The sequence below is a fragment of the Haliotis rufescens genome, unplaced genomic scaffold (assembly GCF_023055435.1).
Source record: "Haliotis rufescens isolate VD_foot unplaced genomic scaffold, xgHalRufe1.0.p SCAF_4, whole genome shotgun sequence".
In the NCBI taxonomy this organism is placed as follows: domain Eukaryota; kingdom Metazoa; phylum Mollusca; class Gastropoda; order Lepetellida; family Haliotidae; genus Haliotis; species Haliotis rufescens.
Window position 1 is genome coordinate 44,617,432 of NW_025964112.1, and position 20,093 is coordinate 44,637,524.

At 41.5% G+C, this 20,093-nt stretch overlaps 1 protein-coding gene across 2 annotated transcripts in view; it reads right to left on the reverse strand.

Moving 5' to 3' along the window:
- LOC124152378 (cubilin-like) overlaps window positions 1-20,093 on the reverse strand; it is a 90,764-nt gene that overhangs the window by 49,878 nt on the left and 20,793 nt on the right. For both annotated transcript variants that reach the window (XM_048381943.1, XM_048381944.1), the window contains exons 16-33: window positions 19,357-19,472; window positions 18,105-18,345; window positions 17,251-17,432; window positions 15,471-15,633; window positions 14,145-14,329; window positions 13,293-13,449; window positions 12,728-12,915; window positions 11,036-11,198; window positions 9,691-9,916; window positions 8,114-8,244; window positions 7,354-7,540; window positions 6,349-6,509; window positions 5,608-5,789; window positions 4,405-4,558; window positions 3,807-3,988; window positions 3,024-3,183; window positions 2,477-2,658; window positions 1,502-1,670 (exon numbers count right to left, since the gene is read on the reverse strand). In XM_048381943.1, coding sequence (XP_048237900.1) covers window positions 1,502-1,670; window positions 2,477-2,658; window positions 3,024-3,183; window positions 3,807-3,988; window positions 4,405-4,558; window positions 5,608-5,789; window positions 6,349-6,509; window positions 7,354-7,540; window positions 8,114-8,244; window positions 9,691-9,916; window positions 11,036-11,198; window positions 12,728-12,915; window positions 13,293-13,449; window positions 14,145-14,329; window positions 15,471-15,633; window positions 17,251-17,432; window positions 18,105-18,345; window positions 19,357-19,472 — 3,129 coding nt within the window. The remainder of the gene's footprint in view (window positions 1-1,501; window positions 1,671-2,476; window positions 2,659-3,023; window positions 3,184-3,806; window positions 3,989-4,404; window positions 4,559-5,607; window positions 5,790-6,348; window positions 6,510-7,353; window positions 7,541-8,113; window positions 8,245-9,690; window positions 9,917-11,035; window positions 11,199-12,727; window positions 12,916-13,292; window positions 13,450-14,144; window positions 14,330-15,470; window positions 15,634-17,250; window positions 17,433-18,104; window positions 18,346-19,356; window positions 19,473-20,093) is intronic.

Here is a 20,093-nt window from a genome sequence, read left to right on the forward strand (position 1 = left end):
GTTTTACCTCCTGGGAACACATTGAATGCCTGGTGTTTTACCTCCTGGGATTGCAGTGAACGCCTGGTGTCTTACCTCCTGGGAACACATTGAATGCCTGGTGTTTTACCTCCTGGGAACACATTGAATGCCTGGTGTTCTACCTCCTGGGAACACATTGAACACCTGGTGTATCACTTCCTGAGATCACAGTGAACACCTGGTGTATCACTTTCTGAGATCACAGTGAACACCTGGTGTCTTACCTTCTGGGATCGCAGTGAACACCTGATGTCTTACCACATTGGATCACAGTGAACTCCTGGTGTCTTACCTTCTGGGATCGCAGTGAACACCTGATGTCTTACCACATTGGATCGCAGTGAACACCTGGTGTCTTACCTCCTGGGATCACAGTGAACTCCTGGTGTCTTACCTCCTGGGATCACAGTGAACTCCTGGTGTCTTACCCCATTGGATCACAGTGAACACCTGGTGTCTTACCTCATGGGATCGCAGTGAACACCTGATGTCTTACCTCATTGGATCACAGTGAACTCCTGGTGTCTTACCTCCTGGGATCACAGTGAACACCTGGTGTCTTACCTCCTGGGATCGCAGTGAACACCTGATGTCTTACCTCATTGGATCACAGTGAACACCTGGTGTCTTACCTCCTGGGATCACAGTGAACTCCTGGTGTCTTACCTCCTGGGATCACAGTGAACTCCTGGTGTCTTACCTCCTGGGATCGCAGTGAACTCCTGGTGTCTTACCTCCTGGAATCACAGTGAACTCCTGGTGTCTTACCTCCTGGGATCGCAGTGAACACCTGATGTCTTACCTCATTGGATCACAGTGAACTCCTGGTGTCTTACCTCCTGGGATTGCAGTGAACACCTGGTGTCTTACCTCCTGGGATCGCAGTGAACTCCTGGTGTCTTACCTCCTGGGATTGCAGTGAACACCTGGTGTCTTACCTCCTGGGATCGCAGTGAACTCCTGGTGTCTTACCTCCTGGGATTGCAGTGAACACCTGGTGTCTTACCTCCTGGGATCGCAGTGAACTCCTGGTGTCTTACCTCCTGGGATTGCAGTGAACACCTGGTGTCTTACCTCCTGGGATCGCAGTGAACTCCTGGTGTCTTACCTCCTGGGATTGCAGTGAACACCTGGTGTCTTACCTCCTGGGATCGCAGTGAACTCCTGGTGTCTTACCTCCTGGGATTGCAGTGAACTCCTGGTGTCTTACCTCCTGGGATCACATAACACCTGGTGTCTTACCTCCTGGGATCGCAGTGAACACCTGGTGTCTTACCTCCTGGGATCACAGTGAACTCCTGGTGTCTTACCTCCTGGGATCACAGTGAACACCTGGTGTCTTACCTCCTGGGATCGCAGTGAACACCTGGTGTCTTACCTCCTGGGATTGCAGCAACCACCTGGTGTCTTACCTCCTGGGATTGCAGTGAACGCCTGGTGTCTTACCTCATTGGATCGCAGTGAACACCTGGTGTCTTACCTCCTGGGATCGCAGTGAAGGTAGCATTGAAGCCCGTGCCGCTGACGCTGGAGTCACTCTTGAATCTGACGAACATGGTGTTGCCGGTGGAGGTGAGGATCTGGGGTGTTGTTTGAGTGTGGCACAGCTGAGTCAGTCGATTAGCAGACTCATCAGGGCCCCCATACACCTGGAACATATTACCATATACCATGGAATACCTGCTGGATGTTGTATGTTATAGGGCTTCTCTTAACGTGACAATTAAAAATGTCACACTTGTAGTACAATAAGTCACATCTAGGACAAGAAAACAATTTTCAATCAATAGGACATCATATTCCTAATCTAAGATATCTTGGCAAGTTCTCTATTCTAGGAAATGTAAAAAAGTTCCCGTTTTTAAAACAGCTTAACCATTTCCCAGCTCCAGGACATCACGTTCCTACTCTAAGACACGTTCTCTACTCTTGGATACCGTTAAAAATTCCCACCTCTAAGACCTCGTGACCACCAACAGTTCTCATATCTGAGATATCATAACAATTTCTCATCCCCAGGCCATCACGTTCCTACTCTAAGACATCGTGGCATGTTCTCTACTCTAGGAAATGTAAAACAGTTTCCATTTCTAAGACATTGTAACCATTTCTCATCCCTAGGATGTCACGTTCCTACTCTACGACATCAAAACAAGTTCTCTTCTCTAGGAAATGTAAAACAGTTTCCATTTCTAAGACATCGTAACCATTTCTCATCCCAAGGACATCATATTCCAACTCTAAGACATTGTAGCAAGTTTTCAACACGCGGACAATGTTACAAGTTCTCACATCTCAGACATCGTAGCAAGTTCTCTACTCTAGGATAACGTTAAAACTTCCCACCTCTAAAGCCTTGTAACCACCAAAAATTCTCACATCTCAGATATCATAACAATTCCTCATGTCAAGGACATCATAAGAATTTCTCAAGAACAACATAGCAAATTCTCACCTCTAGCACATCAAAGCGGCACTGTGTGTGAGACTCCAGGTCAAACGGAGAGATGGTGAGCTGGACAGCACTTCCTGTGGGAACGCTGATTCTCCAGTCACACTGGCGCCGGTGGGGGTAAGCATTGGGGAAGTTGGGACTTGAGAATGTGCCTGATGTTCCAATCAAATCGCCACCACAACCTAAAGAGGACAGTTCATGATCAATCGTCCCTAGAGGTGACCATCTTACTTTATTGCCATCTTATTCTGAGTGGGTGGGTGGGTGGGTTAGTGAGGGAGTCTTGGTTCTCAGGCACCTCCTGCATCATCATAAAGTCTGCCGCATATTTCCTTTATAATTCCATATTTTTTTTTAAATAAAAAAAATCCTAATAATCCCTTTTAAGCCTTAGGCTGCCCCACAACCCAAACTAATCAATTATTCCATATAAAAGTCAAAACGGAAAAGCAACATTCAATAATGCTAGTCCAATTTGGAAATGTTATTTCAAAATCTGAAAATATGTTCACTTGTTTTATTTAACAAAATACTGATCTCCGCTCACCATCTGTCATCCATTGCAGGCGGAAGCCATTCCTTGCCACGGACGAATCAGACAAGAAGTTGATCCAGAGACTGCTTCCAGATGAGGCAAACATTGGTGGCAAAGAAGATCCACAATAGGTTCCGATAGGATCATCAGAGGGAGAGTCGCCATCGCGGATCTAAAAAGGAAAAACATATCACTCAAAAGACGTTATTTTGCGAAGTTCATCAAATCATGTGAGCATCTTGATTAAAAACAGGAACAGATTTGGAAAATATCTGTTGATGCTAAGTTGGCAGTACACATGCATTGCAAATCCTGCAATGGACAGATATCTCAATGGCAGTTTACGTACCGGATTTCGATTTTGTCACGCGATTTTGTTTGGACTATGCATAGACTCGTTAGTCCAGCCAAATATAACTCCATAATTCCAGCCTGTTCGGCGGTGGAAACTGGGCTTTTATAGTCAGTTAACTTCCTTGTCTTGGGAAGATGGTTGCAAACAAATATATATACATTGAATGATATTACTTAGAAGTTCACAACTTTGAAGGGTTTCAGGCAGAATGAACATTACCGGTATCTCATGCTTGTTTAGATTTAAAAATTGTATGGTACATGGATTGGAGCCAACAAATATTGGATCCTGGTTTGCTTAAGGGATGCAACTCTGCACAGTGACCCCATTGCATAAATATTGCAAAAGGTGGCACAAAACCCTCCTCACTCACTGCGCAGGGATTTGTGGCACCTTAGCCTACTGTGCCATTGGTGCCTCCTCAAAACTCAATCACCAACCTGAAGATAGTCATAATTGCATGAACTGTGTGATTCGATGTCAAAGTTGGAGAAGGAGACGTTGATGGTGTTGCCGAGAGTGGTGTCGATGATCCAGGTACAGTTGCGCCTGTGAGGATAGGGGTTTGGGAAGTTTGGACTCTCGATGACCCCACTGAATGCGGTCAGTCGGTTGTTGCATGCTGAATTACACAAACATTTACAGTTCAGCTATACTTGTAATAATATTACAAAAATATCTAAAAGGAATTACATAAATGTTGATAAATAAAATGTACTTAACGTTAAAAATAAGTTCTGAAATATTCAAACAGATGTATGTCAGTGAATTAAGGTTGAAAAAGGTCAACTATCAAGCTAAAATTTTTAATTTTTTTCTTCAACACTTATGATTAGGATTTAAACCTTTCAAGATGAGAACTTTTTTTATCAAAACAGAAGGGTGACAAGTGTTGATACTTATTACAATGAATGAGCATCATGTATAATATACAATCATAATAGTTGGTAAAAACAGTTGGAAGACAGACAACAGAAATTAATAGTTGAGAATTGATGGAATTGTGAAAGCATGAGACAATATATAATATCATCCTACTTGAGGCATAAACAGCCTGGAAGCCACGTCCAGCCACGGAGAAATCGGTCCTGTATTTAATCCAGATTGTGTTGTTGGTGGATACGACCGGGCTGGGGATAGTGTTGCCGCAGAGCCTGGCCAGTTGGTTGCCCCCAGAGTCCCCATCACGGACCTACAACACAGAGTGAGTGAGTGAGTGAGTGAGTGAGTGAGTGAGTGAGTGAGTGAGTGATGAGTGAGTGAGTGGGTGGATGGGTAGGCGCCTTTGTGGCTGGCTCACTTGTGCCCCCAGGTGAGAGGTGAGTAGAGTGGGAATGTGAGTAGGTTGGGGAAGAGGGTGAGAGAGTTCATCGGTGAGAATGTGAATAGTGTGAGAATGTGAGTTGGGTGAGAATGTGAGTTCAAGAAGAGGGCGAGAGAGTACATGGGTGAGAGACTGAGTGATTACAAGGGTGGGAATGTGAGTTGGGTGGAAATGTGAGTTGGGCGGGAATGTGAGTTGGGTGAGAATGTGAGTTGGGTGGGAATGTGAGTTGGATGGGAATGTGAGCTGGGTGGGAATGTGAGTTGGGCGGGAATGTGAGTTGGGTGGGAATGTGAGTTGGGTGAGAATGTGAGTTGGGTGGGAATGTGAGTTGGATGGGAATGTGAGTTGGGTGAGAATGTGAGTTGGGTGGGAATGTGAGTTGGATGGGAATGTGAGCTGGGTGGGAATGTGAGTTGGGTGGGAATGTGAGTTGGGCAGGAATGTGAGTTGGGTGAGAATGTGAGTTGGGTGGGAATGTGAGTTGGGCGGGAATGTGAGTTGGATGGGAATGTGAGTTGGGTGAGAATGTGAGTTGGGTGGGAATGTGAGTTGGATAGGAATGTGAGCTGGGTGGGAATGTGAGTTGGGTGGGAATGTGAGTTGGGCAGGAATGTGAGTTGGGTGAGAATGTGAGTTGGGTGGGAATGTGAGTTGGGCGGGAATGTGAGTTGGTTGGGAATGTGAGTTGGGCGGGAATGTGAGTTGGGCGGGAATGTGAGTTGGATGGGAATGTGAGTTGGGTGGGAATGTGAGTTGGATGGGAATGTGAGTTGGATGGGAATGTGAGTTGGATGGGAATGTGAGCTGGGTGGGAATGTCAGTTGGGTGGGAATGTGAGTAGTTGGATAGGAATGTGAGTTGGAGAAGAGGGTGAGAGAGTACATGTGTGAGAAGATGACAAGAGCTGAACTTACCAGGACATAGTCAAACCCGCATGTAGTGTGAGACTCAATGTCAAAGTCTGTAAAGGTCAAGGTAATTGTGCTTCCCAGAGAGGTGGTCACAGTCCAGAAACATTCGGCATTATGGCCGTATGGCATCGGGTAGTTTGGAGATATGAAGCTGCCGGTAGGAGTGGTTAGATCAGCACCGCAACCTGGAAACAGTAACATGGAAATCCTGGAAAACCCAACCAGCCCACAGGGAGAAAATAATGCCTGTCTATATTAAAACACATAGCGAAGGGAAATGTATCATCCAAAACTGGTTCTAAAAGGAGATATCGCTTGGGTGAGATCAAGAGATATCTACATTGTAGATATCACTGCAACGAAATTGCATCACAATGCTTTGTAGACCATTGTGATGTCACTGGTGACCATGACACTAGTTGATAAAAGTGGATTAACTCGTAGTCAAGCCTTTGAGTTTTTCCACTTTTATCAACTCGTGTTGATAAATTTGATATCAAAAGACACTCGGGTGAGATTCTCTATATATCCACTTTCAAAGCTATTCTTAGACAAACCAGTACAATTACAACCAAAACCCTGGTGTTGTCACTGTTTGATGGATATTCTTGGACGCATGCTTATGATACGGTAGGCATTGTACAGTGAAGTCCGGTTATAGCAGAGATTTCTTATGATTATGGAAATGGTTTAGTCATTTATTTTTCCACATACTACAGGCATGTAGGGGAAATCCATACAAACCTGTAGCAGTTCCATCGTAGGATATCATGAAACCTCGAGCAGAGAAAGACGCGTCAGATTTAAACTTGATATACATCTGGTTGCTATGAGACACAATGCTGGGAGGTGTCGAAGAGCCACAGTATCTGCCAGACAGAGGGGATGTGCTGTATCCTCCATTTCTGCAACAAATCAGACATCTCATTATGACAATGCATATGTTATTGGACCATTACCAAAAGATATATTTAGCCCAAGTCTCTCCACTCTAGAACTCCCCACACTCGGATTCAACACTTTTTTTATTTTTGGATTTGCACGACTGGACTAAAAAAAACACAATAAAAAAAAAAAAAAATAGTTTAAATTGTTTTTCACAACTTTATGCCAAAAAATTTAATGAAAAAAGTTTGGAACTACATATTCTTTTCTATTTTTCTTTCAACCTACCCAAACAAATTGGCTAGCACCAAATTTTTAAACCATACTTTTAAGAATATCAATCTCATTAAAATCAGATCTTAGTTCTCGCTACAAACAAAGATCTGAGGACATCCCCTTATGGGTCATGTCAGAACGACCTTTCATCCAACCAATCAGAGCGTCGCTTACCAGATCATGAAAGTGACGGTCAGAATGTGATTTCTAATCATGCAACCTCGAAAACTTTAAAACAGGGTATTCCAAATGATAGTTACGGGCTTAACGACTGAATCTATACAATCTAGACCATATATTAGCCATTCCAGAATGTTCTTTTGTTCAGGTTTCAAATTTTTAAGTGAGAATTTGTCAAAATATGTTTCGAAGCGTAGTCGGCAATTTGAAATTAGTGCCCTAAAGTACAAGAAAGCTGCCTTCTGATTGGCTAATGTCGACTGGTCCATTGGTCGGTCAGAGTTCGCAAAAGGTCAATATGACATCACCCGTAATGAGATGTCCTGAGATCTTTGTTTAGCGGCAGCGAGAACTAAGCTCTGATTTTAATGAGATTGAAGAAACATTGATAAAGTGTGGCCTTAGTACCTGATTTCTACGTAGTCAAAGTTGCAGTTGGGATGGTATTCCATGGCAAAGTCTGTGAAGTTGAGGAGGATCTGGTTTCCAGATGGCACTGTGATTGTCCATTCACATTCACGCTGATGAGGATAGTTGTTGGGGTAGTTAGGGCTGGTCACGACGCCGGTCATACCCGTCAGCGCTGCTCCACATACTGTCATAACAAATTAGGGAACAGATTCTTACACCATCTTAACAAAACCAACATGGCTGAGTCTTTAAGGCAGAAAATATCCTAAAACATGGAAAACTCTTTCGATTTGTATATTTATCCTTTGTTTACATTGGTAGTTCGGATCGAAGTACTGTCATGAAAGCCCTACAGAGAGCGATGATGGTCACTTTGATGTGTGAAGCTATTTTGGCATGCACCTCACTGTCACAGTTTGAGTAGCATGTTGATGTAGCAGGGCGTGAAGTCATCCCACAGATGACATCCTTACCTTGTCAGCTTACTGACAGGGTTAACCTCTTTGGTCATGTGGACAAGGCGTCCGACCTCTGACCAGAAGGTCCGTGGTTCGAATCCCATCACGGGACTCGGAAATTTTATGGCCACTACATTTACATAACTATGCAAAACAATATGTAAAGCAGACCGAAAGGCTCCATTACGCTTGTCCGTTCTTGTTTCAGTGTGTTTGTTTACAAACGTAAAGTAAATTCCGGTCACATGATAAACCCATACCCACGTTGTGGTCACCTTCTTTGACCCTGCCCTACTCACATGTTGAAGCATTGAGAGTGGTGTATGAGGCCGTGAATCCTTCATGGGCAATGCTGCTGTCTGATCTCAAAACCACGGTCATCACATTATCGCTGGAAGTTTGCACAGGCGGGATGGTGGAGCCGCAGTACCTAGGGGAGACAACTCAACCATAAGACTAAGACAGAACTGTCATTTGCATCCGTAAAAGGACTTTGTGTTGAACTCTTCACTTTCTACTTAAGGTCTGGCATATTCTGCTTCTCATTATCCCAAGAGAGAGTGAACATGGTTTTATACTGCTTCTAGTGTAAGCAAGGATTATATCCTACCTAAATATTATCCTGGGGGAAGTTTTTCTCTTGAGTATAGTATCCTACGTTAGTGCCACACTGGTATGGGTTCAAATTCACTTGAGAGTATCATCCTGACACGAGAATTTAATCCCCGGGGTAGAAAATAGGGAAGGATAATATTCACTATTACACTAGCACTGTTCAAGACATTATCATGGAAGCATCAAATATTGTATTTAGGCTTAAAAAAAATTAATTAGTTTTCAGTCAATGGTTTTTGAAAATATAGTGCAGGCGGGCGGTGTCTTTTTTATTTTTTGGGGTTGTTCAAACTAGTATGTAACCAAATAAACAACTGTGTACAATCAACCTGGGCAAGGGCCTCCCTACATAAATGAATTCCTTGATGAGTAAAATACTTGAATACAGTATTGGACTACCATTGGACTTGGAATATTGAAGGATTATTTTGGGGGGTTTTGAAAAAGGAAATCAAACGAAACATGCGTCAGACTTTATGATGATGCGGGTGGTGCCTGAGAACCAAGACTATTATTTTTTTCAGCCTTAGGTGTGCAATCTCTGCCAAGGTTTTACAAAAGACCATTTGACATATCACTCATATTGATAACTGAGCCAACTGAATGAAATGAATTATAAACGAAAAATATTTCAGTTCTATGAAGTCATGTTAGCATGTGGGATGAAATCCTAAAATGATGCATGTTGGCTGTTTGAAATTAACACTTTGATTGAAGCCAGGCTTACTGACCAAACCTCATAATCTGTGCTATCTATTATTGTAAGAAGTCAAAGAAGGGAATTAACTCTGACTATTACTTGTTTTCTTCCTTTTTTTAACCCTTTCCTCAAGACACTAACTGTTGCACAAATCAATATTTTTAGTATTCTACCAAAAGACTGTTTCCTCTGATGCTGAATAATACGGATGGCCTTCCAAGCTGAGACTCTTTGGGTAGGAATAAAGGCCCCCAGCAACCTATGAGTGAGTGAGTGAGTATGGTTTTATGCCGCTTTTAGGAATATTCCAGCAATATCACAGCAGGGGACACCAGAACAACCTATGGTGATGATGATGATGATGATGATGATGATGAGGTGACTTAGTGGATTAGGTGGTCAGACTCATTGACTTTTGATTGTCTGTCATCGTATCCCAATTGCTTGGATTAATGCTCATGATGTCAATCACTGGATTGTTTGGTCCAGACTCGATTTAATACATACAGCTGTCACATAGCTAGAATATTTCTGAGTTAAGAAACAAACAAACAAACAAACCTTCCAAGTTGACTGCCGCTGTTGATTGTAGAGTTGTCGTAAACTGTGACACTATCAAAAGCACATCTTGAATGAGCTTCCAAACTGAAAGTATTAAAGGTAAGTCTGATGACCAATCCTGCTGGTGCCGAGATGATCCATGTGCAGTTGGCGCCATGTGGGTACACATTCGGGTGTCCGGGGCTCTGGAACTGTCCAGTCGTGCCTGTCAGAAGTCTTCCACAGCCTACAAAGCAATTAGCCATTAATATTAACCTTGAAACACGCAAGAGTGAGGTGAGGTGAAATGGAGTTTAACGCTGCATTCAAGAATATTGAACTTGATGTGCATACACCGTGTGTGTGTGTGTGTGTGTGTGTGTGTGTGTGTGTGTGTGGTGTGGTGTGGTGTGGTGTGGTGTGGTGTGGTGTGGTGTGGTGTGGTGTGGTGTGGTGTGGTGTGGTGTGGTGTGGTGTGGTGTGGTGTTTGTGTTTGTGTTTGTGTGGTGTGGTGGTGTGTGTGTGTGTGTGTGCGTGTGCGGTGTGTGTGTGTGTGTGTGTGTGTGTGTGTGTGTGGTGTGGTGTGGTGTGGTGTGGTGTGGTGTGGTGTGGTGTGGTGTGGTGTGGTGTGGTGTGGTGTGTTGTGGTGTGGTGGTGTGTGTGTGTGTGTGTTTGTGTGTGTGTGTTAATGAAAAACAAAAATATAAGGAATATATTTGGAACTATTACTTTAAGTATGTAGCCTGCACATTAGATAGTTCCCATATTGCATACATGGTGAAACTGTCACGTGAACTCCATTATTTTGAAATATTGTTTAAAGGATGACTGTCCTTCATGGTCTGGTCCTTAATTTTGTAAATAATATCATGTACGAAACTCAGAAACTGTTTCTACTAGCCAAAGAAAGTTGTGTTTGTATAACTTGAATCAAATATGCTGGGACTGGCAAATAGCTGACTCTAGTCCCCTTAACAAGTTGTGTTTGTTTGTTTGTTTGTTGTTTAACGCCGCACTCAGCAATATTCCAGCTATATGATGGCAGCCTGTAATTAATCGAGTCTGGACCAGACAATCCAGTGATTGACATCAAGGGCATCAATCTAGGCATTTGAGATACGATGACATGCATCAACCAAGTCAGCAAGTCTGATGACCCGATACCGTTATTGCCTCTGAGTCAAGCATGGGTTGCTCCAGACAAATTTTAACCCTTTAAAATTGATAAGATGTGTAACTTCATGATACAGGAGTATTCTTATCAGAACTATGGTTATGGCTACGGCTATGGTTAACTCGATATGTTTTTATGGTCCCCAGAACTAGGAGTTGACGAGGCCTCATTGTACAAGGATGAGTTTCAAACCTTCATCTGCTGCGTAGGTTGCTTGGAAACCAGTGTTGGTCACAGAGCCATCTGTCTTGAACTTGATCCACATCTGGTTTTGACTAGATGACTGCACTGCTGGCAACTGAGAACCACATGACCGGGACAAGAGCGGGGCTGAGGACGTGCCGCCATCACGGATCTGGACAAACACCACAGACATTGTGCTTTATACTGATGGAGCATTCACAACAACAAAGCAATAATAATGGACATGACCAATGATGGCAAACTGATCAGTAGAAACCTAGAAGATAGGTCAGTGGATGCTGTCCCAATAGGTAGGTACATTGATGATTACCCAGAGGATGAATTGATTGATAATAGGCAAGAGCTCAACCAGATCGATGACTGGCCAACAGACAGCTCACATACATAAGTTCTCTGCCTCAAAGAATTTATATCACCTGATGAAGGAGTAAGTTTATACTCCGAAACGTTGTGTTCCTCATAATAAAGAAGCTGACATCCATAAATTCTCGACAGCTATATAGATAATCGGCCAACAAATAGCTAGATAGATGACTTGCCAACATAAGGCTAGATGGATGACTTGTCAACATATGGCTAGATGGATGACTTGTCAACATAAGGCTAGATGGATGGATTGTCAACATAAGGCTAGATAGATGACTTGTCAACATATGGCTAGATGGATGACTTGTCAACATAAGGCTAGATGGATGACTTGTCAACATAAGGCTAGATGGATGACTTGTCAACATAAGGCTAGATGGATGACTTGTCAACATAAGGCTAGATGGATGACTTGTCAACATAAGGCTAGATGGATGACTTGTCAACATAAGGCTAGATGGATGACTTGTCAACATAAGGCTAGATGGATGACTTGTCAACATAAGGCTAGATGGATGACTTGTCACCATAAGGCTAGATGGATGACTTGTCACCATAAGGCTAGATGGATGACTTGTCAACATAAGGCTAGATGGATGACTTGTCACCATAAGGCTAGATGGATGACTTGTCAACATATGGCTAGATGGATGACTTGTCAACATATGGCTAGATGGATGACTTGTCACCATAAGGCTAGATGGATGACTTGTCACCATAAGGCTAGATGGATGACTTGTCAACATAAGGCTAGATGGATGACTTGTCACCATAAGGCTAGATGGATGACTTGTCAACATAAGGCTAGATGGATGACTTGTCAACATAAGGCTAGATGGATGACTAGTCAACATAAGGCTAGATGGATGACTAGTCAACATATGGCTAGATGGATGACTTGTCAACATAAGGCTAGATGGATGACTTGTCAACATAAGGCCAGATGGATGGATTGTCAACGGGGCTAGATGGAAGACTTGTCAACATAAGGCCAGATGGATGGATTGTCAACGGGGCTAGATGGATGACTTGTCAACATAAGGCCAGATGGATGGATTGTCAACAGGGCTAGATGGAAGACTTGTAAACATAAGGCTTGACTTATGATAATTCATGAATACAGTCATACGAGAAACTACATTTCACCGAAGGGGAATAATTTGTTCGGTTCTGATGTTGCTTTATTTTCAACCATCAGTATATAGCTGTTGTATGCATGGACCACTTCCGAAACAGTAAGATAAACTCTAAGAATGCAGAAAGGTTGATGCTCAATAACAACACAATTCATCTTCAGAAATCAGAGAAACAAACCTCGAGATAATCAAAGCTGCATGTTGATGCTGAATTTCCCTCAAGGGCAAACGCTGAGAAGGTCAAGGTGACACGATTGTTGGTTGGTTGGTTGATAATGTAGATGCACTCCTTGTTGTGGGGGTAGGCATTTGGGAAGGACGGAGACATTATTGTTCCTGTAGGGTCGTTGAAGGTTCCACCACAAGCTGAAAAAAACCCAGCATCAAACTTGTAATAAACTTCAGCTATCTAATTGGCCAATCGACATCATGACGTCAAAGTGTTTCTTATGACGTTATCTGCTTGTCACGCCATGGTTGACCCTGGTCACCTGTTGTATAACCATACCAAACCACTGGTTGATCTGATATTGTCACCCAAACATTTTTCACTGAAAATAAGTCTGTATGTAATGATAAATTTGTTGAATGAGTCTTGTGATGTAAAAAACATTCATGGTTTCGTGGTGTACAAGTAGTGGTCTAGGATTTGGTCAGGGGGATGCTTATTGTATCAGGGCACTTAACATGGTGAATACGGTAAGTTCAAAGCATCACTCCCACCTATCCATCCACTCACTCACCAACTGTCCAGGAGGCCTGGAATCCTCCTCCTCTGATGGAAGAGTCTGACTTGAAGTAAACGTACATCGTGTTGCCCGTAGATCTGACAGGGGCTGGCGAGTCATTGCCACAATATCGCCCCAACAGGGAGGCCGTCTGATCGACGCCATCTCGAACCTAAGGAAACAGAGCTCAAGATGCTGTATATTTAAAATAAAATACACAAAATAAGTCACTACTAAATAAATTTTGTGCTGCTTGCATACAACTACTCACAAAAATTTAAAAAAACAAACTAATAATATAACCATCTGCAAAATTACCCACTGATCCATGTCAACTTCTCAAAAACAACATCATCCAATATACGACAGCATCAAGTTGGGTACACGTTTGAATCTCCAGAAATGACGACATGATTGAACAATGTTTATCATGAAATAAACCACACTTTGTTCTTTTCGATTTAAGACACACACAGATTTTTTACACACACATGAACCCTACTGCAGTGAATAATGCATAGAAACGAGGTCATGTCGTCACTATTGTTAATTAGACATGCATATTACTCTCGTGAATTTATGCGACATGTCATATAGGGCAATACAGATAGAAATTAGAAGTCATCATTTAAAGCAGAATTTAAAAAAAAAATCTACTGATTGTCGTAAAAATAACCAGGGCTGGACCTAAGGGAGTAAAAAGATATAGTGCCATATTTATTTTCCTTTTGTATAAACGTGGCCAGGCTATTGAACCACCAACCTTCCACTCTCCGGGGCAGACGTTCTATCCACTACACTATGGAGATGGTCCCTCAAAATTAACAAACACTCTGAGAAATATTCAAATAGATTAAAGTTTCTTACCTCTACTTTGTCCCATTGGCAAGAGCTTGCAGTTTCAAGGTCAAATGAATTAAAGGTCAAGGTTATGGTGTCACCGGTGTTGACAGTTATCAACCAAGCACACTGTGCATTATGGGTATAAGGCTGTGGGTAGTTTGGTGATTGGATCGTTCCTTCATCAGTGGTGTAGGATCCTCCACAGGGACCTAAATACATCAAAGTTACATGTTCATAAGATGGGGTGAGATGAGTAAGTAAGGTTTTACGCCGCTTTTAGCAACATTCCAGCAATATCACGGCGGGAGACACCAGAAATGGGCTTCACACATTGTACCCATGTCGGGAATCAAACCCTAGTCTTCAGTGTGACGAGCAAACGCTTTGACCACTAGGCTACCCGACCGCCCCGGGGTGAGATGAAATGGGGTTTAACGTCTCATTCAATATTATTGCACTTACATAGCATGGTGCATGCACATGTGGCTGCTTGTAATACCGGTTATTGTGCTAGACCATTGACATACCATGTCACAGTTTAACATGGATACCCCACTCAGACACAGTGTTTGGTATGACACTTTTGGGGGATCAAACATTGGCCTTTCGCTCTTGAGGCAAATGCTCTATCCACTAGACCACTGAGGTGGTATACAAGACAACTAACTAGGATAGAACCAAAGCTAAGATTGCATACCTGGGTTAACAAAAAGAACAGTCAGACATACTGATAAATTCATCCGGAATTCAAAAATGTTAATTTAATTTAAGGTATTATATTTTGATCTATGCCACTGGGGCCCATATGTGATTTTCGAAGGTTGGTTCAAACCCCATTGATTTTGATGGTAAAACCAATCTTTTTTTTGGTTCTACTTATGACAATACCTATTTTGCTTACATATTTTGTTTGCATTAAGGTGCTTTCAAACCATTACTTGTAAGTGGTATAATGCAAAAAAATCACAGCTTTGATAACGTCTTAGCCTTCCACATACGGTAAATGTGATATTTAGAAATTGAGACTGCTGTCCAAAATCACATACTCTCAGGCTATAAGATCATTCTGCAAATTAGTCATAGAGAGAAGTGCTATTTCAGGAAAAAGGTATTTCAAGGCAGTAGAATTTCATTTCAACAAAAGCCAAGTTTGATGCTTCTGTGAACTGGTCATAGGCAAAGTTGCATGCTGAGAATATAGGTATTTTCAGTGAGCAGAACTTGATATTTAAAAATGACCAAGATCGATATTTCAAGTTGGACAAGACAATATTTCCAAGTGGCTTTTGTTCACATTTCCAGATAGCTAAATGTGAGGTGACATGATTGTATGAGACTTATTTTCCTCACCATCAATGGTGGCATAAGTGATGTGGAAGCCGCTGTCACTCAAGGATTGATCGGAGTGGAACTTGACCCAGGCCGCATTGCCTGTTGTTTGTACAGGGGCGGGGCTTGTTGTGCTACAGTAACGGTTCAGTAGGGTCGAGGAGTCCAACTGCCCGTCTCGGAGCTGAAGCAAGAACATTATCATAAGTATCTTCCCAACTGAATGAAAACGTCAAAACAAAACTCAAATAATTCCAACAATAAAGCTTTGCAATGTCAATCCATGCCAATATCTAAAAAATCCATCCAATTTTGATAATGTTTTATCATTGTAATGCATGTGATTTTGTTAATTGGAATATGTCTTTGTTTTGACTCCTAAAGCAATGGTAATTGACATGCCTCTGCTGAATATGGGTTTGCAAATTTCCAGTTTCCTGGCATCAATTGTCACAACATGCATTGCTGTACTCATAAGGCCTGTGGGACTATTGTCGTGCCACTAGGTCTAAGGGTTAATCAAGAGTTAACAAAAGTAGTCTCTGTTGGTCAAGGCAGATAAGGAGTTTCATCATATGAGGAATTTAATGAAATGTATAATATCTGTTTATCCTATTTGTAATTTTATAGTGTTATTAGCAGCATTAAACAATACCTTAAATGTCTTAGTTTAGTTAAAGTTCCTACAGATTCTGTGGAGGACCAGCGCTGTGTGGTTAAAACTATTTGAAGTTCGAAGTCAGGTTCAAAGTATATTTATTTTTCATTGGTTTCTACAGAAGTAAAAACTGAAAAGTGGGAATTACAATTTAAAAAACTTAATTTGGAACAATATCTGTAATAAACTATTCAGTACAACACAGGATGTAAAACTGCATTGGTTTCAATACAAAATTACCCCCAGAATATTCACCACAAATGGGTTCGAATCCCGGCCGGGACTCAACCCCCCAAAAAGTATGAGAATCTGTACTTTACTAAGAAGTGTTATCCCAAATATAACATTTGTTATACTTAACGATGTTCAAAATAATCTGCGCTTCTTCTGTCAACAATTACTCACTTGTTTTGGGACTGTGATGTAATAAAACAATTTTGAGATGAAGTGTCAATGTGGATAGACCAGTGTGTTCATGTTAATGATATGACATTTTGTACAGAATTGATACTTTTTGGAGTTAAAGAAAACATCAAAACAGATAAAGTGTTCAATTTAATTTGACTTATTGCAAAATTCTATATAGTAATAGATATCCAAATTCTATGGAGCTTGGATGCTGTATCATAAACCTGTATTAAAAAATGAGGAGTTTTCATTTTAGTTTTATACTTAATACTTTAATGTTTGAGACCATGTAATTTCCTGCACTTCAATATGATATATAAGTTTTAATAGTTTATGCATACTTGATATATGCATTATATTTGTATTGCTAGAGTGAATGTGTGAGTGAGAAGTATGTTATCTAAAAAATCTAAGATGTACTGCTAAGTTGCGATACATGTCATGGGCTTTCTGCTACCCTGGGCAGACGCACATATTATGGAACAGGTTCTTCTTTTTATAAACAATAAAAGAGAAAAAAAAGAAAAGTTGAGTCTCTTTCTGATCATCCAGATTTACCCCAATAACCGCAGTAGGTTCAAAGGATTGTGACATTCTGGAAATCCCAAGGTTGATTGTGTTCAAAATCATGCCACAAATTAAAAGCATTATTAATCTGAAATTACTTAATATTCTAAAATTATATGTTGGTTGTTAATTCTTTTCCAAATTGCCCGTACTGTTGCCGACACATACCTCTAAGTAATCGTAGCTACAGTTCGGGTGGGTTTCAATGGCAAGAGAAGCGAATGTGAAGATAATCCTTTTAGCTGGTGCTACTTCCACAGTCCATACGCAGTCTCGGTTGTGGGGGTAGTTGCCGGGGTACCCAGGGCTGTTGATGGTGCCAAATGATGTTGTCAAGTCACCGCCACAAACTGGTAAAAATTTCATTCAGAAAAAAATGAAGTTGACAATGCAGTTATACTATTAGGCAAATTCTTAATATTTTTCATCATTAACTGGGATAAATAATAATAATAGTTATTTATATGGCGCTGTACTCCATGCATAAGCATGCTCAAAGTGCTTAGACATTTATTACCCCGGGCAATGGATCAGTGTGCACTCAACAATCATTCTCAGCTCCCTAGGGAGTATACAACCCAAGTTGACTGTGAGGCGCTAGAAGGGTACCCATTCTCTGTTAGGTGAATAGAGGTACACTTCGAACAAAGTCACTTGCCTAAGGAGACACCACATGTGTTAGATGTGCTCCAGTGTGGGGCAGGACCGAAGCCCAAGAAACTCTCAGGAGCCAAGCTGCCGAAGCGAGAGACAGACGAAGATTTTGATGGAATCAGTTGTACATCCCTTTAACAGTCATTTGTAATACCAGTGTTAACCTTTTCTAGGTTACATGACAAGAAAAAGCCATTCCGACTGTCACCTTCCTGAATGTGGTAAGCGACTCTTTGATTGGTCAGAAGAAAGGTTGTTCTGACTTGACCTGTAATAGTATGTCCACAGATCTTTGTAAATGGTATCGAGCACTAAGGTCTGATTATGATGAGATTGAATCATAGATAAATCTTCAGTCATATGACTACCTGGATCATTGGTTGTCCAACTGACGGCGAATCCATCGCCACTGATCGATGCATCGGAGTAGAACCACAGGTACACCTGGTTGCTGGTAGTGTTGAGAGTGCCGCCCCCTGGTGGATTAGTGCCACACCACTTGCCGAGCATATGAGATGATGCAGTTGGTCCGTCATGGATTTGGAGGTAGTCATAGTTGCAGGTACTGTGAGATTCCAGGTTGAAGGACGTGAAGGTCAGGGTCAAAATCTACATAACAATGATAATAATAATAATAATAATAGTGATGATGCTTATAACAACAGCAACATACAGATAACATTATATCAATAATATAATTACAATAACGACAATACTACTACTGAAAATACTACTACTGATAATAATTATTAACATTTATCACAATTTTATTATAATTTTAATAATTATAATAATGACATTACTGCTACCAATAACAACAATTATAATTATAATAATTATTTTAATAATTGTAATAATGACAATACTACCAACAATAATAAATATAATTTTTTTCATGATTTTAACAATTATAAGAATGACAATACTCCTATCATAATAATTATTGTAATAATGACATAACTATCACCTATAATAAAAATTATAATACTGATCATAATTTTACTAATTGTAATAATGGCAACAAGACTACCAATAACAAACAATAATATTTACTAATATTTCAATAATGTTAATAATGACAATAATACTACCAATAACAAACATAACATTTGTCATAATCTTAATAATTGTAATAATGACAATACTGACACTACATGATAAATGACTTGAGTAGGGTACAAAATCCAGGATCCGACTGTGAGGTGAGGTGAGGTGAAATGGGGTTTAATGTTGCGTCCAAGATTATTGCACTTATATATCGACGTGCATGCACGTGTATATGTGTGTGTGTGGCTGCTTGTACTAGTCCGGACTGATGCTGATTTATAGTGCTAGCACACTGAGATACCATGCCACAGTTTAACATGAATACCCCACTCAGACACAGTATACTGACTCCGAGCCGACCAGTCCTTGTTTTAGCCCCTTAATGCCGAGTGCCAGACAGGGTAACAACAAGTACCATCTTTTAACGTCTATTGGTATGACGCAGCTGGGGATCGAACCCCGGACCTTCCGCTCTCCGGGCAGACGCTCTACCATTAGACCATGGAGGCGGTCCGACTGTTAGAGTCCAGTGACTGAGTCTGAACAGCCAGCATGTTAATGGTGAGCACCTACCTTGTCCCGGGTGGTAGTGATGGTCCAGGCACAGTTGGCTCCATGGGGATACTGAGTTCCAGTCTGGGTCGGGAATTGGAACGACCCCGATGTGCCTCGCAATGCTCCACCACAAGCTACAGATAAATACAAGAGATTGCTAGGACTAATGTTTCAGAAATGGTTTGGTCATTAACAACATTGGAAGCTTTGTGCTGACCAGGATTCCCGATCCACAAAGAACAACATTTGGTGAATGGAAATGGGGCTTAATGCCATGTTTGAGATTATTTCACTTATTTAGAGCGTGTGTGTGTGACTGCTTGTGTGGAATGGTTCTATTGGGCTAGGCCACTGAGGTACCATGCAACAGTTTAACATGGAAATCTTAATCAAACATATTTTATTGAGTCCGAGCCGACCAGTCCTTGTTTCATCCCCAAATGCCAAGTGCCAGGCAGGGTAACAACAAGGACCAGCTTTTAACATATAATGCACCCAGGGGATCGAACTACCAAGCTTCCACACTCAGGGCAGACGTGCATCCACTATACCATGGAGCACTATGATGGATGAAGTCAATATTGGGCTATCAGAGTTATAACGATCACAGAGCGCTTTATAGAACTGGCCCAAGACACTTGGGGAAGTGTGAGTGAGTATGATTTTACGCCGTTTTTAGCAATGTTCCTCCATTTTTCCTGTTTCTTAACACATTGTTCCCATAAATAGGAAATTGAAAACCGGGCCTAGCGTGA